General features: G+C 35.8%; 1 protein-coding gene across 2 annotated transcripts in view; it reads left to right on the top strand.

Moving 5' to 3' along the window:
• Nucleotides 1-27,332, top strand: part of ELF1 (E74 like ETS transcription factor 1) — a 113,163-nt gene extending 85,831 nt beyond the window's left edge. The window contains exons 4-9 of one of the 2 annotated variants that reach the window (XM_063101637.1): nt 3,685-3,792; nt 5,382-5,477; nt 17,185-17,268; nt 18,124-18,316; nt 19,389-19,832; nt 26,461-27,332. In XM_063101637.1, coding sequence (XP_062957707.1) covers nt 3,685-3,792; nt 5,382-5,477; nt 17,185-17,268; nt 18,124-18,316; nt 19,389-19,832; nt 26,461-27,064 — 1,529 coding nt within the window. In that variant the 3' untranslated portion in view covers nt 27,065-27,332. Of the gene's footprint in view, nt 1-3,684; nt 3,793-5,309; nt 5,478-17,184; nt 17,269-18,123; nt 18,317-19,388; nt 19,833-26,460 lie in introns of both variants that reach the window. The other variant, XM_063101636.1, reaches the window with a different exon arrangement.
• The last annotated feature ends 295 nt before the right edge of the window (nt 27,333-27,627 follow it).

The following is a 27,627-nucleotide window of genomic DNA, read 5'->3' as shown; positions in this document are numbered from 1 at the left end:
ACAGGAAATGTATAAGAATAGACTGTAATGTCTTATCATCCCAAATGTCGAAAATTATTTGGGTCATGTCTAAAAGATCCAGGAATGCCCTTTATTTTCCAAAGATGGGACATTTAGAGCATGATTAAGCATTATAACTGCAGTAGATTGAAGAACATCAAGTGCTTTAAAATCTGTGCAGTCACAATGATACTAAAAAAGAAAAAACAACTCATTGGCCACTTTTGGAAGATGCTAGGAAGCCCATTTATTATTCTGAAACCCATTAAATAATGAAAAAAGAATCGAGTATTTAATTTGCTTTTATTGTATGAACTGTGGCTCAGGGTAACCAGATAATGAAGGAAATTTATTCTTTGTGGAGAATTCTAACTAATAAATGCTGGAAGAACAATAGGTTTAGAATTACCACCGTTTTGGAACCCCTAATGAAATAGTAGATCTAGACAAGCATCACATCAGGAGGCACACAGAATCACGCAACACCATCTTTGAAGTGTTCTTGCCGAAAAATTGACTGTGAATCTGATCAAACTTCTAGATGTAACTAACAGTTTACAGGAAATTCATGGGGGGAGGCATATGGTAAGTGACACTACAGAAGTATAATCAGAAAGATCTAGAGTGGGAACTACAGACAAATGACCCTGTTTCTTTTAAGATAAACAGCATAATGGAAAAAGAGGGAGGAAGCACATATCATCAATTGTGGTGCATTGTTTGGCTCCTGATTTGCACGAACCAATTTTTTTAAAACCCTGAGACACCGGAGAAATTTCAGTATTAACTGGACATCTGATTTAGAGAATAATTAATTTTTTAAAGATGTGATCATGGCAATGTCTTTTAGAGATGAATACTGTAATATTTACAATTGAATGGTAGGTTGATAGGGGTTCACTTTAAAATAATCCAGTGTATGTGTATTGGGCTAGGGAAGTACAGATGAAGGAAGATTGGCTATTATTGTTAATTATTGAATCCCTAGATACATAGGATTCACTTTCTGATTCTCTCTACTTTTGTATATGTTTGAAATTTTCTATAATAAAAAGCTTAACCAAAATGTGGTTTAAAATTCTTGTTTTTTCTTAGAATCTAAAGGCAACTAAATTGTTATATATACTAATATTATAATTTTTATCTACCCAGCAGAATTTTAAAATATTTTATAAAATCTATGTAAATGAACATCTACAATTGTATAAAATGTTTAGGATATAGTAAATTGTTGAGCTATCTACCCCTTATTTGTCTAATTTTTTTTAAAATTTAATTTTAAGCGGGCATTTTCCTCAATTCATAGAAGAATTTCAAAGCCTTGACAAAGGAATAATATGCTTTTTTACTATGTCTTAAATCTACAAGTTTTTAATAGGAGTAAATTATAATGCCTTGCTTTCAACATTTTGTTAGAATTTTTGATGCATTTATCTTTCCTGGTTTTAACTGCTGTGGAGAAATTGGACTTATAAGCATTTGTTTTTATAGAATATATAATTAAAAATTAATTGATTCATGTAATTGGGGGAGATAGTCTGCTTTTGAAGACTTCAGTTTTGTATATCTTGAGAGGATGAAAATAAAAAGAGCACATACTTATGGAAGTAAGAAACTAGTCAGAAATCTACCCACATCCTCTAGGGTGTTTTTTATAGTAACTCAGAAATGTAACTGCATGCCTTAAGGAGGAAAAGTTTAAAGCTTTTGAAAGAGGAAGATTCTGTGAAGGGATAAATTGCTCTTTGAAAAATCCAGGCTAGATTACAATTCTTCCTTCTTTTTATATTGGCTATCTTCTTGTTCCTTGACATCCAGAGAGCCTGTGGATATTTGGGTACAAGGTATTAGCTTGAGGGAATCAAGCCCAGAGGTTTGGAATCCTACAAATGTATCTTTCATATCCGGAGGAAGATTTTCTTCTTGTGGCTTGGCAGGTTGTAGGGACTCGCAGTGTTAGCCATTATTTTATGGGGAAAATGTTCTTTGTTAGGAGTTTCTTCCTAACTGAGAAGAGCTGTGTTAGCATGGGATCACAGATTCTGAACTTCTTGGTATGCATCCTTCAGAAGTTGTCCTGGCCCTCTGTTCCTTTAGCAGTTTGTCCCTTCCATCATGGTATTCCATGGGGTGGGTGGGTGGGGCGTCAGCCAAATTAATTCATGTAGAAGGCAATTTACTAATCTCCATTACATTTTGTTTTATAACAGTATAGACTAATCTCATTTTCTTTAAATGCGTAATACTTGTTTGCATGCCCTTGCTACTACTATTATTCTTGTTTTAATCAACCTCTATTCCTCTCACAGTACTTAAATTCTATTTTTTTTTTTTTTTTCTTGTTCAGTCCTATCTTAAATGCCTCAACTTAAGCCCATCTCTTCAGGAAGGCTTCCTAACTTACAATGATATACAGTTGTCTGTAGTCAGTCTGTTCTGTATCATAAAATTAATCACTTATCTTCCTGGATAGTATCTGCATATCAGTTACCAATAGTTAAGGGAAAAGGTTATGTATGTTTCACACTATTGTAATTTCCACATTTCCTAACACAGTTGTGTAAGAGTGATAGGTGCTCAGTGTTATTGTCAGTGAGAACTTGGATTCAATTAAGAATGTTGTAGGTTCTTGGAGATTTTCAGTCTAAAGAGATCATGTGAACTGTTTAGGAAATATTTAGGATAATAAATATTACAGTATTCTGATGGAAAGTTAAGCTAAATTTCAAAGAACTACCAATTTCTTGGACGTCTGATTATAGTCTTAATAGTGAAAAAGAAAATGTGATTTTGTTCCTCCTTTGGATTGAATAGGAATGGGGAAAAGACAATGTGGGAATGATCATTTTCGTTCATTTGGGGAAAAGAGCTTTTTTTTTTAGCACTGTGTGAAATTAAAAGGCTTATATTTAGTTACACACTGTCAATCCATCCTTGAGTCTGAGAGTTTATATATATAGTCAAGCTTTACAAAATAACGTGTGTGATTTGTACCTTGGATTAATCACAGTCTGTAATAGAGTAATTAATGTTCCACAAAATACACTGTAGAAGAATGGTACTAGAATACTATAATTACCAAGATGTTTAGATTTTAACAATGTGACTTTGCCTAAAACTTCTTGGAAACAGTGATAATTCAATAATTAAAGAGGAATGGAAGAAGATTCAGAGATGAATGGAGACTAATGTTCACATTAGTGACCTAAGAATATTGGAATTGATTTTAGAGCTGCAAAGTACCAAAGAATATCAACCCAGTCATGTTATAGTATGGGGTCTACAGAAACGGAATGACTTGCCCAGTGACCTGCTGGTTTAGTGACATAGTGTAAGATTTCTGTCATTCTAGGACCCTTTCCATTCCAGTCTAATGCCCTTATTTATTTCTGAAACTACAAGAATTATCAGAGAAATGACCAGTGGTTTCCCTCCAGAGTGCGAGCTCTTACTTACTCTTTTACTTCCCAGCATCTTGCAAAGGTGTTTTGTCTTTGTTTTTTAATAAGAAAAGGTCAGTTACTTAATAGTCAGATTCAGAACAATTTTATATGTTGATTGTTTATATGTATATAAACTCAAATATTAAGGGATATGTTCTGGTTCAAGAGATCAGCAGTGTGTGAATTTCAGAACAACAGATGTCTTGTAGCTAATTCTATTTTTTTGTTAAATGTATTGTAGTTGAAGCTTCTTGTCATGATGGGGATGAAACAATTGAAACTATTGAGGCTGCTGAGGCACTCCTCAATATGGACTCTCCAGGCCCTATGCTGGATGAAAAGCGAATAAGTGAGTGGTTATACTTGTTCATGGTTATGTACTGTGTAAAGTTATTCTTGCCATCTCTCTCTAGCAGATAATAAATATTGAGAGACCAGAGGCCGTGTTTTATATTTTTTGTGTCCCAAGCACATTTTAAGGCACAGTACTAGTTGAGGCATTTTTGCTAATATGTTCAATTAGAAAAGACTTTTTAATTTGGGAAATGAAGCCTTTAGGAACAAAAAAGTAATTTATTAGTTATTAAATATTAGATTATGAAAAATTTCTTCTCTTAACTTCATTGGTGAAAGTATTAGGTTATTTAGGGCCCAAACTATTATAATTTAGTCATCTCTATAGATATTCATCAGTCAATAGGCAAAACTCTATTGAAATTTTTACTAATACTTCATGGCATAAAATTCACTGCCATGGCTGGCCGGTTAGCTCAGTTGGTTACAGCATGATGCTGATAACACTAAGGTCCAGGGTTCGATCCCTGTACTAGCCTGCGGCCAAAAAATTAAAAATAAATAAATAAATAAATAAAATTCCTGCCACATTATTAATTCACTTTAAATCCATGTTCTCCTTTGAAGGCTTTTCTGACAAGGAAGCACTCAAACTCATAAAATTAATTACTAAATCAAGATATTTATTGAATATTTGCTATATGCACAGTAGCAGTGCATTAGGCAATAATATGATACACAAGTGAACAGATATTATTTTCTTCAAGCTTACAATTTGATTTTGAAAATAAGTAGAATATAATTTTGAAAATAAGTAAATAACTGTAGAAGACAGAAATAAAGGCCATGAGAGTGATAGCAAAATGTTCTGGATGAGTACTCTAGCTGAGAACATCAGAGATGGGCTTTATTGGGGGGAGTGTTTTTACCTGTGCTATAAATGAAAAATAAGCTTTTAATAGGTAGAGGAGACAGGACAGGGCATTTAAGCTAGAGAGAATGAATTGAGTCAAAGACACAGACCTGTAAAAAAAAAAAAAAAAATGCAATCTTTGAGATAAAAATGTTTTGGTATAGCTGACATGTAAGTAGGAGATGAGACTGACATGTAAGCTGACATGGTGGGTAGGAGATGAGACTGGAAAGGTAGGTTTGGTCTAGATTGTGGAGGCTTTGAAAGGCATGCTGTGGAGTTTGGGTTGCTCTCATCTTTTTTCCCCTACAAACTTTTAGAAGGTATGTCAATTTTATTCATCTGATTTTTCAGGGTGTAAAGTTTTTGTGTGGAGGAATAATATGGTCAGATCAGACTTAGGTTTCAGAAGATAACTTTAGCAACAATGTGAAGAATGGAGAAAACAGACAAGATAGCTGGTGATAGGAAGTCAAATAAGAAAGACATTGTAATAGTTTAGTCAAGCCAGGACTGATATAAGGTTACTTGAGGGGCAGAGGAAATGAAAAGCAGGGAACAGATTTCAAGATGTTATTCCTACTTTAATCTTTGCAGAAATTATGAAATTATTTTTTCTACTACCTAGTTCATTATAATTAGTTGATTTTATTTCCTAGATAATAATATATTTAGTTCATCTGAAGATGATATTGTTGTTGCCCCAATCACCCATGTGTCCGTCACATTAGATGGGATTCCTGAAGTGGTGGAAACTCAGCAGGTGCAAGAGACATATGCAGACTCACCAGGAGCCTCTTCACCAGAACAACCTAAGAGAAAGAAAGGTATGTGGTTAATTTGTTTAGGGCAAACAGTGAAGTCTTGATGTAGAATCTGAATGTAATTTTTATTCAATGTTATTTATACACCAATTAAAACTTAGATAAGAAAAAATTGAGAGCACAAAACATAAGCAGTATTTCTTTATGTTATAGTCATTTTTTAAAAAGTAGATTATTTAATACATTTAAAATATTTGTTCTATCTCACAGAAAAGGGTTTTCTCAACTTTTTAAAGCCTGAAATTTTTATCTCAACCCTTTTATCCAAGTTCAGACAGAGCTTGGGAGTCAGGGCAGGTCAGCTTCCTCTTGGGGCATAATTTGAAAGCCTCCGATGTATACTGGTGATTCCAATATAAGATTATGGTTAGAAGAATACAGTGAGTTGGAAATCAGCAGGTTAGTAATTGAAGAGAAAATGTTAGAATGTATTAAATTAGAATTTTTAACTTTTCACAAATTGGGACAGCACTTGAATTTTAAGTCTGACACTCTTTCCATTTCATTGCCTTCTGATTCTATTCCTGCTTGTTTAATTTTGAGTTTAATATCTTGGATAATGGCATCACTAGTAAGTAAGGGAAATTCCAGGAGCCAAAAATGAAGAGGAAAGTAAAGTAGTAAGCATGAGCTGACACTGCAGCAGCTCTGAAGAGCTGAGTAGGATATGTCAAGGAGCTTGGTTTTATTGCCTATGTAGAGGCAGAAGTTTAGATCTTGGGCCTATGCAAGATGGGGTATTGGACAAAGACCTCAGAATATAACTGGGACCCTTGAAGAGGTAAAAATTCCCCCTACTGGCACAAACAGATATCAAGGAAGCTTGTACTTTTCAGCTGGGGCTCTAAGTAGAGAAATTCTTCCTTTTAGAATTCATAATCCTAGGCCTGTCTTAACCTAGGTATATGACTAGGTTTTAAACAATCACTGACTTTAGGAATTCCCAGCCAAGTAATCAACATAAAAGTGACCCCAGGGTAGTAATATCTTTGGGGTAACCAGGCAGAAGCTCTTACAAGACCGCTCTGGCAGGTTATATATTTAATCCAGGCTGCACAGGATTTCCTCTGATAAAGCCCTGATTAAAGTGAACTTGTATTTCAGTATCACAGAATACATGAGAAAGACACTTCCTGACTGAGAAGTAGCAGACATAGAAAACTAGGGTTAGTTCTCTAAGAATCTCAGATAACAGAATTATCAAATAGAAACTTTAAATGAGTATGATTACAATTTTTTAAAGCAAAATAGTAAAAAACATGGTCAAAGAATAAGACTATTAAAAAAGACCAGGAGGAACTTCCTTTTCTAGTCAAGATGGAATAACAGAACATAGTTTTACTCTCCCACCTGAAACAACTGAAAACATAGACGATATATATTTAACAGTGGTACTGAACAAATTGGACATTAGTCAACAAAAGCCAGTGATACCTGAGAAACAGGAAACAAATGAGGTATACCCTATGATTGTCCCATCTTACTACATGGAGAAGAAATTGGAAAATTTGTGGTATATCGTTACAATAAAATACTATCAGCAATAAAATGGAACATGCTATTGATATGTATAACAAAAATGGATGAATCTCAATATGCTAAGGGAAAAATGAAAAAAGAATATGCCTCTTTTATATAAAACTTTAGAAACTGCAAACTAATCTATAATGACAGAAAACAGATGAGTGGTTGCCTATGGATTGAGCTTGGTGTGGAAGGGTGAGATGTAAGGATTACAAAATGGCACAAAGTACTTTTGGGGATGATGAATATGTTCATTGTCACAAATGTAGTGATGGTTTCATAGGTGCATACATATGTTAAAACCTATCAAATTGTAAACTTTAAACATGCAGTTTATTCTATGTCAATTATACTTCAATAAAGCTGTTTCAAAAAATATAAGACTAACATCCTACTTAATGGGGAAAGACTGATATAAAAAAGAATCAAAAAGTACTTATAGAAATGAAATTGAAAACATAATGGATGGGTTAAAACAGCAGATTAGTCCCTACTTATGAAAGAATTTGTAATCTCCAATATACATCTGATGTGGAAAAGACATGAAAGAGTTAAAGATGTAGAGGAATGAATGAAAAGGTCTACATGTTTAATCAAAGTTCTTGGAGGACAGAATATAAAAAGTGAGGAAGAGGCAATATTCAAAGACTGGGAATTTTTCAGAATGACATTAATCCTCAGCATTGTGAATACTGAATAGTGTAACTACAATAAATCCAAGCCTATATACATTGATAGTAAAAATACAGAACAACAAAAACCCCTCTCCAAATTCCAAAAAAAAAAAAAAGAAGAAGAAAGTAAGAAACAAGAAACAAACCAGGGAGAAATACATTACTTAAAGAGGATTTATTTTTCAGTTGGCAGTTTAGAAGCTCCCAGTAGAGGCTGGAAAGATTAGATATCTTCAAAGTGCTGAGAAGAAGTAACTGTCAACCAAAAATTCTGTACCCAAACAAACTATAATTCATGTAGGGCCGGCCTGTGGCTCACTCAGGAGAGTGCGGTGCTGATAGCACCAAGGCCACGGGTTCGGATCCCATATAGGGATGGCCGGTTAGCTCACTGGGTGAGCATGGTGCTGACAACACCAAGTCCAAGGGTTAAGATCCCCTTACCGGTCATCTTTTTAAAAAAAAAAACAACACAAAAAAACTATAATTCATGTAAAGCTGTGTACATTACCACCTTGAATAGTAAGGAAGATGATGGGAGAGGATGGATAACTGGGTAGGCTACTGGCAGTGTCTGTTATGACTAAAACTAGTGGAGGAAAGCAATGGGAATAAAGAAAATGTTCTCTATTAGAAAAACAGGTAAACAGCATACAATAAGATGGTATGAGGTTACTGAAGTCTTGGCTTCTAATACTTGTAATCAACAGTCAGCCAGAAGAATCTGCCTCACAAAAGAGTTCTTTGCAGATGTTTGCAGTGATGAAAGTTGAGATACCTGGCTGACTAGGATACATTTGCAGTTTTAAGAGGGGACTAAAGAGTAGGCATTTTGACATTTTTATCCCTTACTCTCATTCACCCAAATAAATCGGAAATGTTTTTCTGTTCAGTTACTGGGGATGGGTTGTTACTAAACTTGTGATTTTTAGCTCTAGAATTCTGCTTTTCTGAGTCATCTCTCTATATTATATTAACCCAGGAGTCAGCCTCAAGAATGTTGGGGTAGGATGTAGCGACTAAAGTAGTCATCGTTTTTCACAAACAGCATAGTAGTCTGTTCAGACAGCATGATCATCTCAACCTAAATACAGGCAACGGTGCTACCAAGCTGTGGATCTAGATATATGGCAAAACATCACAAACAAAACTTTAGAATAGTTAATTGATACAGACTAAAGCAGTTGGGATGGACTTACTTTAGAGATTAATGATGGATAACCATGGAGCTTTTTTGCTGTGAACTGAAAGAGATACAGAAAAACGAGATGTTTAACAATACACAGTGAGGCAAATATAGTTGATAATAGAGTATTGTACATTTCAAAATCACTAAGAGAGTAAACTTCAGATGTTTTCAATATAAAAAAAAGTTAAGTATTTGAGGTGACTGATATGTTAAGTAGCTTGATTTAATTATTCCACATGGTATTTATAAATTATAAATTACTTTGTGCCATGAATTTATATAATAATAATTGCCAGTTTGCAATTAAAAAAATAAAAATACACAGGAAAATATAAATTAACTATGGGTGGGCACCCCCACCTGACAGATGGCAGGAGAGTGCCTGGGGACATCAGGAGCCATGGGCAGCTCTCACCCCTGTCATAGATACTACTTCTGTGAGGGTGGTCTGCCACAACCACTACTGCTGCAAGAGCAGCTCACCGCCACAGCAGCAGCCACCGCTACCATGAAGGCAGCCTGCTGACCACTCAATTGCATTAACACAAGGAGAGTCACCATCAGAGCCTGTGGAAAGAGGAAAGAGAAAACCCACCCAGGGTCACCCATTCCAAACCGGGGAACCCCAGTATACCCCAGTTCACATATCAGGGTCACAGGATGCTAACTGGGATGCCAACAAGCCTGCCCAGGGACACTCACAGCAGGCAAAGAGTGAAATGGCACCCATGTGCTTCTCCCAAGGACTTGAGAGCTTACCCACATCCTCAGTGAACCAACACAGTGTCGCTAATCTCAGCAAGGAATATCTAAGCACCCCAGTTCCTAGGCCAGGGAAGCACTCACACAACTTCAACACTGAATATGGCCAAAGTACCCACATGGAGACTACACTACGCATGTACCCAGAACCAACACTAAAACACTGTACTCACTGGTCAATATGAAACACATCTACAAGAGGAAGTTTCTTTCCTCAAAGCCCGCTCCAGAGTAATAAAAGAAACAACTGCTCTACCAGATGACAGGACATCAATGTACAGATAATAGAAATATGAAAAAAAAAAAAAAATGACACCATCAAAAGAATACAATAATTCTCACGTACCAGACCCGGCAGAGCAGGAACCCCTTGTAATAACGGAAAAGGAATTCCAAGTAACAATCTTAAGGAAACTCAGTGAGGAGGAAGAATCAAGATGGCAGAATAGACGTCCCCAGCATCACTCTCTCCCTCAACTGACCAATTTGCAACTGTTTAAAAGGCAGACTGCCAGGTTGGGGCCACTAAAGCTCAGGGTAAGAGGAGGAGAGACCTATAGAATTCAATGAAGAAGGTGGGAGAAGTCACAATGAGAGAAAGCATTCCAACCGTTTGAGCCCTGGCCATTTCAAGGCTGGCCCTGGTGAGCACACAGAGCAAGAGCTATCAAACACTGCAGCTGTGCCCTTTGTGTGAAGTTGCTTGGAGACTGCAGGAGAGAGGAGGGCCTTGGTGGCCTCCAGGCCAACAAGACTACTGACAAGGTTCCTGAGGGCCTACATAGGAGCGAGGGGCCACTCAAAGGCTGGTGAGTTATCACACGGGACTGGTGCATGGCCTGCCCCATGGGAACTGTTTGGAGTGAGGGGGGTGGTGAAGACTGGCCCACTGGGGGAACACTGGGGCACAGCATGGACAGCTGATCTGCCTTCCAGTCATCACAGGCCCACTCAGTGGAGACTGGTCAGGAATATAGAACTGGAGGGGGTGTAGTTTGCTGAAAAGACTAAGGCCCAGGCCAGAGTTTCCACATAATCCAGGTGTATCAGACCTCACAAGACCCAGAAGTGCTTATAAGGTCAACAATTAAAACCTGAGCTGCACAAAAAGCCTTCCCCAGAGAATCAGCAGCAAAGCAGCAATTTAGCTCAACCAGAGGGCCCAAGTGCTGGTCCCCACAGGAAGTTCCCACATTTTAGAAGTAAGCAAAGAACAACTAATTAGTTCCAGTGCAGAGTTTAAATGGTGGGGGTAGCTAATAATCGAACACAGAACTGAAAAAAAACCCACAAAAACCCAACAGATCAGAGACAAAATTCTGATATCAGCCAGTAAAGGTCTAACACCAACAAAGAACACCTATATAACAAAGGAGAGCCAGAAGCCCTCTGGGCTTCTGAGCCAGGGTGAGGGACTCCCAAGGGCCTCATCCATGTCCCCCCGATGTCTGCATCCAGCACAGCAATGACCACACCACTGCTGGAAGCCCCCAAGGCTCCCAAGCTGAGGTGGGGGTGCTGAGAGCCTCAACCATGCCCTCTCAATGTCCACATCCAACCCAGCAAAGGAGCCAGCTGTGGGCCAGCCCTTCCCCCCATCCTTCCTCCATTTCTTCTCCTTCTTCCTCTCCTGCTGCTCCACAACAACGTCCTAGAATGTAAAATAATAATAATAAATAATTTTTTTAAAAAAGGAAATTCAGTGAGATACAAGAAGCCTCAGATGACACAACAAAATGAGAAAAACTATTCAGAATATGAAGGAAGAAATTCACAAAGAGATTAATACCTTAGAAAAAATGTAGCATTGCCGAGCCCGTGGCGCACCCGGGAGAGTGTGGCACTGGGAGCGTGGCGACGCTCCCGCTGTGGGTTCGGATCCTATATAGGAATGGCTGGTGCACTCACTGGCTGAGTGCCGGTCACGAAAAAGACAAAAAAAAAAAAAAAAAAAAAAAAATAGCATAACCCCTGGAACTGAAGGATTCATCCAACAAAATAAAAAACATAACCAAGAGCTTAAGCAGCAGGGTAGAGCAAGCAGAAGAAAGAATTTCTGATCTTGAAGATGATCTTTTTGAAATAACCCAGGTGGACAAAAGAAAAGAGAATTTTAAAAAATGAAGAAAATCTAACAGAGCAAACAGACAACCCGAAGTGCACAAACATCAGCATTATGGGTGTTCCAGAAGGGGAGGAGAAAGGAAAAGGCATTGAAAACTTATTTAATGGAATAATAGTGGAAAACTTGCCAGGAATAGGGAGAAACATGGACTTTCAGATCCAGGAGACTCAGAGATCCCCAAACAGATTGAATCCTAAAAGTTCCTCTCTGAGACACATTATAGCCAAACTGGCCAAACTCAAAGACAGTGTCTTAAAAATAGGGGGAAAAAAAGCATCGAGTCATCTGTAAGGGAGTCCCCATCAGACTAACAGGAGATTTTTCATTTTTCATTTTTTTTTTTTTTTTTTTTTTGTCCTTTTCGTGACCGGCACTCAACTAGTGAGTGCACCGGCCAGTCCTATATAGGATCCGAACCCGCGGCGGGAGCGTCGCAGCGCTCCCAGCGCTGCACTCTACCAAGTGCGCCACGGGCTCGGCCCACAGGAGACTTTTCAACAGAAACTCTACACCCCAGAAGAGAATGGGGTGATATATTCAAAATACTAAAAGAGAAAAACTGATGGCCAAGAATACTATACCCAGCAAGGCTATCCTTCAGAAATGAGGGAGAAATGGTGTATTTCCCAGACAGACAAAAACTGCAAGAGTTCACCACCCGACGATTAGCCCTACAAGGAATTCTCATGGGAGTCCTGTATCTGGAATAATCACTCACAGAAATACACAGGAAAGAACAAAACGTGCTGGCTGAACAAAAATGCAAATGAGAAAGAGAAACTATCTTACCACCTCAAAAAACCAACAGACATCAAAGACAAACAATAAAAGGGGAAGAAAGGAACAAAAGATATTTAAAACATCCAAATGAAGATTGATAAAATGCCAGGAATAAGACAGTACATTTTGATAACAACCCTAAATGTAAATGGATTAAATTCCCAACTCAAATTTTGACAAAGGCTGATTGGATTAAAAAGCTAGACCCAACTGTATGCTGTCTACCTCACCTCACCTGTAAAGACACACACAGAATAATAGTGAAGTCATGGAAAAAGATATACCATGCAAACAGAAGCCAAAAATGAACAGGAATACATATATGTATATCAGATAAAGTAGACTTTAAACTAAAAACCATAAAAAGAGACAAAAGAAGGCCATTACATAATGGCAAAGCGATCTATCCAGCAAGAAGACATAACAATCATAAATATATATGCACCCAACACCAGAGCACCCAGATATATGTAAAGCAAAGACCAAAAGAAATAGATAGACCCAAATACAGTAATAGTTAGGGACCTGAACACCCCTCTCTCAACACCGGACAGATCATCCAGGCAACAAATCAGAAGAGAAACCCAGGATATAAACTATACCTTAGACCAATTGGACCTGGCAGATGTCTAGAGAATATTTCATCTAGAAACTACAGAATATATATTGTTATCAGCACATGGAATTTTCTCCAGGATAGACAACATGTTATGGCACAAATCAAGTCTCAACAAGTTAAAAAATTGAAATCATTCCAAGTATCTTTACAGATCACAATAGATTAAAACTAGAAATCACTAACAAGCAGGACTTTGGAAACTGTAAAAATATGTGGAAATTAAACTACATGCTCCTGAATGACCTATGGGTCCTAGAAGAAATTAAACAGGAAATCAAAAAATTTCTTGAAATTAATGAAAATAAAGACACATCATCCCAAAACCTGTGGGATATTGCAAAAGCAGTACTAAGAGGGAATTTCATTGCAATAAATGCTTACATCAAAAGAATAGAAAGATTTCAAATAAACAATCTAACACTGCACCTGAAAGAAATAGAAAAACAAGAACAATTCAATCACAAAATTAGTAGATGGAAAAAAATAATTAAGATCAGGGCAGAGCTAAATGAAATAGAGACCCGAAAAGTGATACAAAAGATCAATGAAACAAAAAGTTGTCTTTTTTGAGAAAAAAAAAAAAAAACAAAGCATTAGCTAGAGAAGACCCAAATAACAAAAATCAGAAGTGAAAAAGGAGACATTACAACTGATACCACAGAAATACAAAGAATCATTAGAGACTGTTATAAAGAACTATACACCAACAAATTGAAAACCTGAAGGAAATGGATAAATTTCTGGACACATACAAATACCAAGACTGAACCAAGCAGACATAGAAAACTTGAACAGACCAATAACAAATGCGATTGAGGAAGTAATCAGCAGTCTTACAACAAAGAAAAACCCAGGATGGGATGGCTTCACTGCTGAATTTTACCAAACCTTTGAAGAGGAATTAATGCCAATTCCCTTCAAACTATTCCAAAAAATTGAAACAGAGGCCATTCTCCCAAACTCACTCTATGAGGCCAGCATCACTCTGATACCAAAATCAAACAAAGATACAACAAAAAAAGGAAAACTACAGGCTAGTATCTCTAATGAACATAGATGCAAAAATCCTCAACAAAATATTAGCAAACAGAATACAACAACACATCAAAAAAATTATACACCACGATCAAGTGGGATTCATCCAGGGATACAAGGATGATTAAACATATGCAAATCAATAAATGTGATTCACCACATCAACAAAATCAAGGACAAAAGCCATGGGGGTATCTCAATAGATGCTGAAAAAGCATTTGACAAAGTTCAACATCCCTTCATGATAAAGACTCTCAGCAAATTAGGTATAGAAGGAAAGTATCTCAACCCAATATACAGCAAACCCACCACCAATGTCATCCTGAATGGGGAAAAGCTGAAAGCTTTCCCCTTAAGAACCAGGAACAAGATAAGGAGGTTCGCTCTCACCACTCTTATTTAACACAGGATTGGAAGTACTAGCCAGAGCAATCAGGCAAGAGAAAGAAATAAAGGTCATCCAGATTGGAAAAGATGAATTCAAACTGTCCCTGCATGCATTCTATCTCTTCTATAGAAAGAATCCTAAAAATTCTGCAGAATAGCTCTTAGAGCTGATAAACAATTTCAGTCAAATTGCAGGATACAAAATCAACACGCAAAAATCAGTAGAATCTTTATAATCCAATAATGAACTATCAGAAGAAGAAATCAAGAAAGCAAGCCCATTTACACTAGTCACCAGGAAAATAAAATACCTAGGAATAAATTTAATCAAGGAGATGAAAGATCTCTACAATGAGAACTAAAATCACTGCTGAAAGAAATTAAAGAGGACACAAAAAGGTGGAAAGACATTCCATACTCTTGAATTGGAACAACTGCCATTGTGAAAACATCCATACTATTTAAAGCAATCTACAGATTCAATGGAATCCTCATCAAAATACCAGTGATATTCTTCATAGTAATAGAAAAAACAATCCTAATATTCATATGGAACAACAAAAGATCCCAAATAGCCAAAGCAATCCTGAGCAAAAACAATAAATAAAGCCAGATGCATAACAGTACTTGACTTGAAATTATATTACAAAGCTATAGTCACCCAAACAGCATAGTGTTGGCATAAAAAGAGACACATGGACCAATGGATCAGAATAGAGAACCTAGAAATCAACCCACCTACTTACAGCCAACTGATCTTTGACAAAGGCACAAGAACATAAATATAAGACTTGAAACTATAAAACTCCTGTAAGAAAACATAGGGGAAGCACTATGTAGGACTAGGCAAAGACTTCATAAATAAGACCACAAAAGCACAGGCAACAAAAGAAGAAATAAACAAATGGGATTATATCAAACTAAAAACCTTCTGCACATCAAAAAGAAATAATTAACAGAGGGAAAAGATAACCCACTGAATGGGGGAAAGTATTTGCAAACTATGCATCCAATCAGAGATTGATATTCAGAATATACAAGGAATTCAAACAATTTAGCAGTTAAAAAACAAGTAACCTGATTAATAAATGGGCAAAGGAACTAAATAGGCATTTCTCAAAGGAAGATATACAAATGGCCAACAAACACGTGAAAAAATGCTCAGTGTTTCTAAGGATCAGGGAAATGCAAGTCAAAACCACATTGGGTTATCATCTCAGGCCATTAGACTGGCCATTGTCAAAAAGACAGAGAATAACAAAAGCTGCTGAGGATGCAGAGAAAGGGGAACTCTCCTACACTGTTGGTGGGACTTTAAAGTAGCAGTTATGGAAAACACTGTGCTGGTTCCTCAAACAAATACAGATAGAACTGCCTTGCAATCCGGCAATCCCATTACTGGGCATATGCCCAAAGGAATGGAAATTATCATGTTGAAGGGATACCTGCCCTCCCATGTTTACTGCAGCTCTATTTACTATAGCCAAGTATTGGAACCAACCTAAATGTCCACCAGCAGATGACTGGATAAGGAAAATGTGGTGTGTGTGTATATGTATGTATGTATGTATACACACCCACACCCACACACACCCACCCACCCACCCACACACACACCCACCCACACACACACCCACCCACCCACACACACACACACACACACACACACAGTGGAATACTACTCTACCATAAAAAAGAATGAAATTCTGCCATTTGCAGCAACATGGATGAACTTAGAGAAAATTAAGTGAAATAAACCAGGCACAGAAAGAGGAATACCGAATGTCATTATTCATCAATGGGACCAAAAAAATAAAGAAAGAAATTAAGATACAGTAATCACAATAATTCATTGAACTTCCAAAAGGAGAAAACAGAACTGAGGCCACCAGAGGTGGGGGAGGGAAAGGGGGTAGTGAGAAATTGGTAAAGGGCCACAAAAAATGATTACATTGTGTAATGATGAATATACTAATTACCCTGATTTAAGCATCGCATATTGCCTACAGGTATTGATATTCAGTGCTATACCCCACATATGTACAATCAATTGTTTCATTAAATTAAAAAAATATATAAAAATAAACTATGTAGTTCACCAAAATTTTGCCTTATATATTTTCTATATCTGTAAAGATTAGGGAAGTTTCCAGTACTTGAGAACTAACTGTATGCAGGGATGTATTTAATAGATAGAAAAGGTAAAAAGCCACTGCTACTACCTTCAAAAGATTACATAACTAACAGGCAGACAAACCTATATGATTTTTGAGTCCAAGTTTTATCAGCGTCAAGAGTATTTTCCAGAATTTTAAGAAAGCACTCAGTATGGTCACCTCAAAGACAAGAAACATTAAATTTAACATCATTTTTACAGATGAGCCAAAGTGTTATTTCTTATGTAAATGTGTTTGTGATCTAACCTACATTAATGTTCAATTTTTACTGAAGTTATTTTCCTTTTAGTAAATAGCATTTTAAGAAACCAGTATATGTTACTTATGCATAAAGCATTTGGCACTTGACATTTGGAATATGTGGAAAAAAAAATCTAAATTGTCCATTCTTTCTCACTTTTGAGGGCAAATATTTATGCAGAGCTCTTCTGATTTCAGGGAGAAAAACTAAACCACCACGACCAGATTCCCCAGCCACTACACCAAACATATCTGTGAAGAAGAAAAACAAAGATGGGAAGGGTGAGTACTACTATAATTTCCCTATAATACTTACTGAATGAATACGTTCAGATTATATTATAGTGTCTGTATATTTTAATAAGAATAAGAAACCACCAGCTTTCTTGATAAAGTGAAATGAATCTTACTGTTGCCATATGCTTATAAGATATGGTTTCCAATTTCTATAAAGAGACGGGTAATAAAGTAGCCCAAGAAATCTTTTTGAGTGATTATCAAAATAAACCATTCTTTTATTTAATAATGAGGTTCTTGGAAGAGCTCAGCCAGGTTAGATTTTTTAGTTCATAGACACTTATAGGGGGTTACCCAGTTAGCTCAGTTGGTTAAAGAATGGTATTGATAACACCAAAGTCCAGGGTTCAATCCATGTACTGGCCAGCCAGTAAAAAAAAAAAAAAAAAAAAGAAAGAAAGAAAAACATAGACACTTTCATGTATGTTATCCTGGAGTCCTAGTAGTTTCATAACTGTTGCCCACATATGAAGAAAATTGTTATGGCTGATCTGCTGCCTCTAATATAAAGAGAACAACTGTTGAGGGGTTTTGTACAACTCTTTCATGTTTCTTCTGTGTGCTGATTCTTAAAAAGGCAGAAAAAAATTGTCTCACAGTGCTTTCTCCCTAAGTCATTACAAGTCTAATTGACAAGATTGCTCTGTTCAGACATCTTATATGGGACTATTATTAAAGATCTTTAATAGACCCTAAAAATTATGATCATTATATCACCAATACTGAATTTTATAATATTTCTGTATAAATGTAGGTGGAACTTAGAAGACTTTTATTTGTGTTTTATTGTGCTCTTATAAATGACATTTTGGTCATTTAAGAAAATTGTTATTGTTTCAGGAAACACAATTTATCTTTGGGAGTTTTTACTGGCACTGCTCCAGGATAAAGCTACCTGTCCTAAATATATCAAATGGACCCAGAGAGAAAAAGGCATTTTTAAATTGGTAGATTCTAAAGCAGTATCCAGGTTGTGGGGAAAGCACAAAAACAAACCTGATATGAATTATGAGACCATGGGAAGAGCACTCAGGTATGTGAAGTTTTGTAGTTTTGTGTTAAGGATATTTCCTCAATACTAAAAAATTAAAGGATTAAAGAAGTGGTGAATTTTATTTATAGAAGTGTCAAAACCACAATACTTACAGAAATCAGTATGCATTTAAGTTGAAATCTTATTCCAATGCAGGGAAATGTTTCCTTCCAAAAAAAATTTTCAAGCAGACAGATAAAATGTGTATCCTCAGGAATGGTAAATTGACCATAGGGCTCCTATGTTTTGAGCCATTAAACTTAAGTTCAGCACAAAGTACAAATACTCTAATGGTAATGCAAGTACTTAATAAAAGGGTGCATGTTTAAATATGAATCACAAGTATGATATGTTATGGTGGAATAAATTAATGCTTCACGAATAACAGGAGACATTGTCAAAATTTTGAACTAGAGTACCATTTTCTTCTTAACTTCATTTTTAGTTTTTCTGGGATCATGTCATTTATTATTCAAGATATGCATGTATTTAAGAAAAATTAGAAATGGGAATGTAATTTTTAGAGTATATATAATTTGGTAATCTTAAACTAGAACTATTTAGTTACTAGAACTATTTAGTTGTACTTTTAGGTTCTTGATTTTATTAAAGTCAATGACAAATTTTGATCACTTCTACTGTACTTCATTAAATTTTATACACAAAACTGACTCAGATTTACTGAATCAAACTTAAACGGGTAGGGCTGTTACAGGAAGCTATGGATGGGAAACAATTTCCTGAGGTTTGTAGTAGGTTTGATTATCCCAGTAAGTTAGCAGAAGGGGAGAGAAAGGAGAAAAGTGAAGGGCCAGAATAATCCACCTACTTTTTCAACAGTTTCCTAATCAGAATTGGTTTTAGATTTAGTTGGTAATAAGGACTTTTCTTTATCTGTGCATAAATGTAAGTGTATCTTATATAAAATAAGTGTCTTTCATTTAGAAATTATTTTTTCACTTGTTTGATTCCAATTTTAAAGTTTTGTTCATGATTAGGAAAATTTGATTTTCTTGAATATTATTCTAATTTGATTGAATAAAATATTGATGAAATTGTTTGCTTTGGATAGGTACTATTACCAAAGAGGTATTCTGGCAAAAGTGGAAGGTCAGCGCTTGGTCTATCAGTTTAAAGATATGCCAAAAGATCTTATCTATATAGATGATGAGGATCCAGGTTCCAGCATAGAATCTTCGGATCCATCATTATCTTCAACAACCACTTCAAGTAGGAATCAAGCAAGCCGATCGAGAGTATCAAGTCCAGGGATAAGAGGAGCAACCACTACAGTTCTAAAACCAGGGAATTCTAAAGCTACAAAACCCAAAGATCCTGTGGAAGTTACACAGCCATCAGAAGTTTTGAGGACAATGCAGCCCCCACAGTCTCCATATCCTACCCAGCTCTTCCGGACTGTTCATGTAGTACAGCCAGTACAAGCTGTCCCAGAAGAAGCAACTATAACCAGTAGTATGCAGGATGACACATTAAGTTCTTCTGTTCAGAGTATTAGGTGAGAAAACTACAGTTACCGATGTACATCACTACATAATGTTTCTGACCAGAGCCATTTTTTGTTGAGGGTCAAGATTCAGAAGAGAAAATAAAAATATATAGACTTCAAGCTAGAACTCTTGGTCAACAGATTGTTTCAGGAGCAATACATATATCAGTCCTCTGATTATATCAATGATTCCTTATTTTTAAACTTTGACATTATTCTATCACTTTAGTCTACTATACCTTTGTATAACTGGATTGATCCATATAAGGAGTGATCCTAATGTAAGAAAATCCAGAAAATAGTTTCAGACCTTTTTTCAAACCAGGTCAGAAGCTGCAAAAATTCAACATTAATCAACATATTGTGACCTTTCAGAATGCAGTAGGTTCCACAAAATAAATGTTACTCTTTAGGAAGATACTATCTTGAAACAGTTCTCTAAAATTCAAACAAGTGGGAAGGCCAAAAATCTAAGGTTCTCTTTTTCAGGGTTTTAGAGTGACAGAAGTTGGAAAAGTAATTTTTTGGTTTAATCAAATCAGATTTGCCTCACCAACCCAGGAAAGATGCTAAACAACAAATTGACAAGAGAATCCTATCTGCTTTAGACTGGTCTTCTGCAGAAATTTGGGACTGGCTGGTCTCAGCCAATTTAGAATGGGGATAAGGGGTGAAGACAGAAAATTAGATGCATATTTGTAGTGTTCTATTTTTCTGTTTATACTGTCATGAATTTCCAGAACATGAATTATAATAAGACATAGCTTTTCCAAAGCTAATAAAAATGGTTCTTTGATTATATTCATTAGTAGACTTCAGTCCTGTATTTATATATTCCAGAATGTAAATGCTGAGGTTTTTGTTCAGTTGATCCTGAAGTAAGTTAACATTACCTAGACAGACTTGGATAATTCAGTCTTCCTTGTATAGTCAATTTAAATTTTTGACATTGTGAAAATCTAATTCTCTTAAGTCTTCAGTTGATTGGTAAGAAGAAGAGTACAGAGATCACTTTTTTCCATTTTAATTGGACAGGAATGGTAAGTCTTAAACTGTTATTAAAGGAGTACTTATTTAGCTTCTACTCTTTCTATTTGCCTTTGAATGTTTTATGTTCCTCTATTTCCTATTGGTTACTTGTGTTGACTAAGGACCCGGTTGGAAGTGTGTGGTTCTTCTCATTGGCTTCTAGGCTGTTTGTCATCTTAACCACTGTGTGAATTTGTGTTGATAGGAGACATATGATGGCCACAGCTTGTCACTGGGACCCCCTTGAAGTGATTCAGTAGAATTTTTAGCATCTGAATTCAAAATTTCCTTTTTAGACCATGAGAATAAAAAACAAACAAGAAAAATAAGCAAACAAAAAACATCTCTCGCTTTTAAAGATATTAAATTGTGGATATTGTATTGAATACTATATTACACTGAATGCCAATTTCTGAATAATACCCAGTGCCACATAGTAGAACATTGTAAGACTTGCCAGGGAAGTTCAGAGCTACATTTCCTCTTGGTGGTTTTCAAACTGGAATCTTTATTTCCAGGGTCCCTGAGGGTTCCATGGGCTCTCTCCCTGCTTCCTGCTTCCAATATATTTTCTCTTCAGACTAACCTCAAAGTAAAAGTCATCTTTCTTTTCTATTTTTTTTCTTTTTTTGGCAGCTAGCCAGTATAGGGATCCAAACCCATGAAATTGGTGTTGTAAGGCTGCACTCTAACCAACTGAGCTAACCGGCCAATCTACAAGTCATTTTTCTAAAGTACCTTTGTTATACTGTCTTCTTGCAGCTTTTGTTAGATCCACTCACACATAGGGTGCAGTCCCATATCTGTAGCCTGAGCTGCCAGCTCGCATCCTCTTTTCATAATTCCTTCCTTGCTTTCCAGGTAAAGCTGACTGCTTGCCTCAGTCTGTTCCATCAACCTGGTGTTTCAGTTGATGTTAATATCTGTCTCTTCCTGTATATTTAAATCTGTAGGAGCCATACTTTACTCATTGTCAATTTCCTAGCACCTAACATAGTATCTGACATAACATACATTCATTCATATTTATAGAATTTAATTTATTTTTAGGTAGTATATATATTCTTTATCTTCTCTTAGGGTAATGAGTTCTCTAAGTGAACTACTTACAGAATGAAGAAATACAAAATTTAACTTTTTCAAACTTTTAAAACATACATTCTTATTGTAGCAAATCATTCCTGTATTTATATGTATGTATGTATACACACATGTTCTTAATCATTCGTCTTTTTAAAAAGCTTTTCTCTCATATGGTTATACCTTTTATTTCCTCCCCCAAATTCTACTTATTTATAAGCAGGTAAGCCTTTAATACAATGCATTTTTTTTTTTTTTTTTTTTACCTGAAACTACTAGATGTGGAAAGCAAAACTTAATGAATAGGAACAGTGTCTGAATACTTACAACTGCTGAATATTTTTACTTAGATTTTGCTATTATCATGTTCCTTTCCATTAAATAGAAAGAAAATAAGTTTCAAGCCAATTGTACATAGCACTCTGAAATTTTAACGTATTTTAGAGTAGCTTTTTATAAAAATAATTAATTTCTGGTTTAGTGATTTTTTTGTATTTACATTTTTATGATTAATCAACTTTTTATTATGAAAAAATTTCAAAATATGGGAAAGTTGGAATAGTATAATGAACACTTATTTACCGGCCACCTAGATTCACAAATTGATAGCATATCTCCTTATTTGTTTTCTCTGTGTATTTACTTTATATCCTTTTTTCTGTTTGACTATTTGTCAAGTAAGTCGACATCATTATGACATTTAACCCCTGAATATTTCAATTTATAACTTTTAGAAATAAGACATTATCCTAAATAACCACACTATCACCCATAAGAAAATTAACAGTAGTTTGGCTATATCTTTCTTGATTTTATAACTACTTATTAATAAAACCAGAGACCTTTTAAAGATTTTTTTCCTGTGGTTGAGAGAAGGGGAATACATATGACTTAAAATTAGACAAATTATTACATTAATGTCACAACAAGAGCTGACACTTATAGAGCACTCTTTACAGATGCTCCTCAACTTACAATGGGGTTAGATAAACTCATCGTGAAGTCAAAATTGTTAAGTCAGGGACCAGCCATCTTCGTATTTCATACACTTTATGTATGGTGATTTATAGAATCCTCAGCTCAGTGAGGTGTAAGTAGCATTATCCCCATTTTACAGACAAGGAAACTGAAGCAAGGAGAGGACAAGGAGCTTGGTCACATCTAGTAAGTGATGGAAGTATTGTTTTGATGCAAGCCGAAAGCAGTGAGCCTAATGACTTGCCACACTGCCTAGTAATTTACATAAGTCTATGAATTATCAGTTATTTACAGTGAGGGAGCAACATCTCAATTTTTTTCCTTTGGTCATTTCTTTTCATCTCACGTAATTACATGTATCTATTTTGAATCACTTAAATTTTTTTATTGATTTATGGTATATGTGCTCAGCTCTTACAGATTTCAGTTTGACTTTGGCTTCATGTTAGTCAAACAACAACAAAAATAAATCTGGTAAAAAATTGTCTGAAAATTGTTGCTTGGTAAACTTGGAAGTCCATTTACCTAACATAACTTCTTTCTCTATAATATTTATTCAAGCAGTAGTAGTTTGTCTTAGGGTCTTTTAAATAAATTATCCTCTAAAAATATATAATGTATAGGTTACCTTAAAAACCATGTCATGGAGCAGGAAGAATGCAGACATAACTTTCCAGTCCTCCACCCTTGCCAATTATTAGATGTGAAATTACATCAGAGTAACTATTCTGTTTTCTCATTTGTAAAATAAGGATGATAATACTCAACCTGAGAGGTAGTTATGATAATTAAATGATACTTTCTGACACTTTGGTACATCTTGAACAAAAGCTAAATGTTACGTTGTATATCTTCCTTAGCCTCAGAAATTTTGCTGAATTATAAATTACCAATATTGTACTGGTTGGTTATAAGCAGCTTAGGAGATTTTTATTTTTATTTATTTATTTATTTTTATTTTATTTTTTTTTGGGGGGGGGGATCTTAACACTTGACTTGGTGTTGTCAGCACCACGCTCAGCCAGTGAGCGAACCAGCCATCCGTATATGGGATCCGAACCCGGGGCCTTGGTGTTATCAGCACCGCACTCTCCCGAGTGAGCCACGGGCCGGCCCTTAGAAGATTTTTAAAAAGCAGTTAACCCCTGTACTGGCCAGCTGCATAAAAAATAAATAACAGTAAACTATAATATAACCAGACACAATCAACAGCTTAATCATTAACTAAGACAAAAAATTTTAATTCCTGTGGTTGGGAAAGACTTCGTAATATTTTATTCTTTAATCTTTGAATTTTTTATTAGTGAAAATTATTTTAGAATTTGTTCAAGTAAGCCAATATATTTACATTGTAGATACTGTAGATAAGTATATATATTTTCTGACAGATGGCAGTCAGGTATCTCAGGAAAAGGAGACATCTTTTTCTCATTTGAACAGAAGCATTGAAGGCCTAGTGGTAGCCCTGATTAGTGATATGGAAAATTTCCAAGTACATTATTACTTGTGCCACACCTTACAGAAGGAAAGAGGAAGGGGGGAGGTGTGTATTAAAGAGCTGTAATTGCCCATAGATTAAGGATGCATGTAATAGTAAATATTCATCTTTAGCTGAGATTATTCAGGACTTAAGAGGTGGCAGTATGTTGTAATTGTTAGGCACACAGGCTCTGCAGACAGTTGACCTCTTACCTAACGTCACTTTGTGCAAGCTGTTCAATCTCTTTGTGTGATTTTTTTCATATGTAAAATGGGGATAATAGTATTTATAGGTTGGCAAAGCTACAGATATTTATAGATATAGTCTGGTGCTATTTGCCAGGAACTATTTTGTCTATACATACATGTATGTAAACTCTTGGCATGGGTAGCCCATGGGGCTTTTTTATTTAAAAAGAGGTATCTGGCTGTAGGGTCAGGTACTAAACCCAGACTGATATTCCATGCAAGATTCCCTGATTCAGGCTGGCAGGAGGAGAAGGGAGGCACAGTGTATTTTGGAAAAGCTCACTGGCTCCCAAGGTGATTCTGTTTCCTCCCAACTCAACCTTGCCTGCACAGTAATATTAGCACATCTGGCTTTTATTCCTAGCCATACCTTGCCCACCTATTAAATCTTCATAACTAAACTTATGTTCTCTTCTAGCTCTGTACTTCAAGAGAGCTGTTAATATCCTGCTGTGTACACTGATGCTCATAATGGTGACTTGGGTGGCAATCTGAACCTGGGAATCTATCCTACAAGAATGAGTGGGCTGTAGTCATTCTGTGTCTTCTCACTTCAGTCTTCCCTTGAGTTGCACTGGGTTTTCATTTTATCTTTCCTCCTAGCTCCAGAATGTCATTTCTTACATATGTGACAGTCCACATAACTGTAACTCACTAAAATGTAGCTTTACTAATCTACTGGTAGTAATATTTGGCTTATGGGGACTAATCTACCTGTTAGCCATTTGAAGTAGCAATCAAGTATCTTTCATAAAATAACATTCAGAGGAAACAGTTGCAATCCAGATGCTGAGTTTTTTCAACTGCATTTGTGTTACATTAACAATGGCCATAACTATAAATTTCACAGCTGTGAAGTTTTAAAATTTGATTGACTTATGTCATTTGTGTACCTTTTTCTTTAATAAATGGGATTAACAACTTTACAGAAGCTAGATTTTACATTAAAGGATTTTATATTAAGTTGTAGGTTTATCACTAACATTTGTGAAAATTATTTGAACCTAGAAACTACTAAAACACACTTCTACTTATTTTTGCCAAAGTTTGGCCTTATTTTTTGCTCTTTGCCAGCCTAAGAACCATTACAAGGTAATTATAGTCATGACTTGTTTTATGTAAATATGATATGAACTGTGAGCTATTAAAATTCTAAAAACCCTGTCACATGTACATTTAAAACTGAGGGGGTTTGTTTGTTTTAGTTAATTGAGTATTTTTCCTCTTTACATGTTAAAAAACAAGTTGAGAACAATTATAAGAAGAAGTTTGGTAATTGCTGTGGATGAGCATGTTGATATTATCCTTCAAATATTAAAATAACAACAGTGAATCAAAAAGTTTGCTTTTAAGGCCAGCCCATGGCTCACTTGGTAGAGTGCGGTGCTGATAACACCAAGGCCACGGGTTCGGATCCTATATAGGGATGGCCGGTTTGCTCACTGACTGAGCGTGATGCTGACAAAAAGTTTGCTTTTAAATTCCTAATTTTTTTTCAAGCAGCTCCTACATAACTTCCTTCCTAAGCATTTTGATATCCCACTCCTTCCCCAACAAAATTGGTTCCCCATTTGTGTTAAAGTAGCACTTTGTACAAACCATTTTTTTCATAACTGTGGTATCATAGTGGCCTGAGAGTTTTGTGTATGTACTATGTTTAATACAAGATGTGGCACAATATTTGTTATGCTGTGTTGAAAATATGGGAAGTAGCATTTGAAATGTATAATGCATATTTTGTCAAAATGATTTGTCAGGTGTTAAAGTTTTAAATGATGTAGAATATGCTAATTGTCTCACTTTTATTTTATAATTTCAATAGGACTATACAGGCTCCCACCCAAGTTCCAGTGGTCGTGTCTCCTGGGAATCAGCAGTTGCATACTGTAACACTCCAGACAGTGCCACTCACAACGGTTATAGCCAGCACAGATCCATCATCAGGGGCTGGATCTCAGAAGTTTATTTTACAAGCCATTCCATCATCACAGCCCATGACAGTACTGAAAGAAAATGTCATGCTACAGTCACAGAAGCCAGGCTCTCCTCCTTCCATTGTCTTTAGCCCTGCTCACGTACAGCAGGTTCTTACTAGCAATGTTCAGTCCATTTGCAATGGAACCGTCAGTATGGCTTCATCTCCATCCTTCAGTGCTACTACACCTATGGTGACCTTTTCTCCTCGAAGTTCACAACTGGTTGCTCACCCACCTGGCACTGTAATCACTTCAGTTATCAAAGCTCAAGAAACAAAAACTCTTACACAGGAAGGAGAGAAAAAGGAGGTTGAAGATCATTTGAAAGAAGATACTGAGAAAACTGAGCAACCGCCACAGCCTTATGTGATGGTGGTATCCAGTTCCAATGGATTTACCTCTCAGGTAGCTATGAAACAAAATGAACTGCTGGAACGCAACTCTTTTTAATTAACATGCCAGAGCACTTATGGATGATTATTTTTTAATTGAACATTTTCAGCTGTATGCAAACTAGCTGATTGATTGTAAGGTAAATTCTACAGAGGTTCCTAATTTTGTAATTGTTAAAAATAATTTAGAGTTAATTTTGACTTTGTTAGATTAGGGAGGAAAACCCAAGTGTTTCTCTTTGTTTTCCAAATGTTTTAGAATTCAATTGTGAAGGAACATGCATTTTATACTATGAAGACATTCTTTTGAGTTTTTTTTTCCAGTTTCTATATCATAAGCATTTATAAATTTCTTTTCTAATTTTACATTGTATTAGCTTTTCTGATTCTTTTGTAAATACAGTACTTAAATATAAGGCATCAGGAAATTTATATAGGAACTGTTTTCATTCCATTTGTATATGTTAAGTCTTGACTCTTTCAAATGCAAGAACCCTATTTTATGCTTTGTTAAAATTATGTCACTTAGATTGACTTTAGTTGGCTACACTGTATAATGAATTATGAATATGTAAGATAACATTAAAAGTTTAAACATGCCCATGATATCTCTGAACTGTT

The sequence above is a fragment of the Cynocephalus volans genome, chromosome 7 (assembly GCF_027409185.1).
Source record: "Cynocephalus volans isolate mCynVol1 chromosome 7, mCynVol1.pri, whole genome shotgun sequence".
Lineage (NCBI taxonomy): Eukaryota > Metazoa > Chordata > Mammalia > Dermoptera > Cynocephalidae > Cynocephalus > Cynocephalus volans.
Note: the sequence above shows the minus strand (reverse complement) of the source record. Positions and strands in the feature narration are given on the sequence as shown.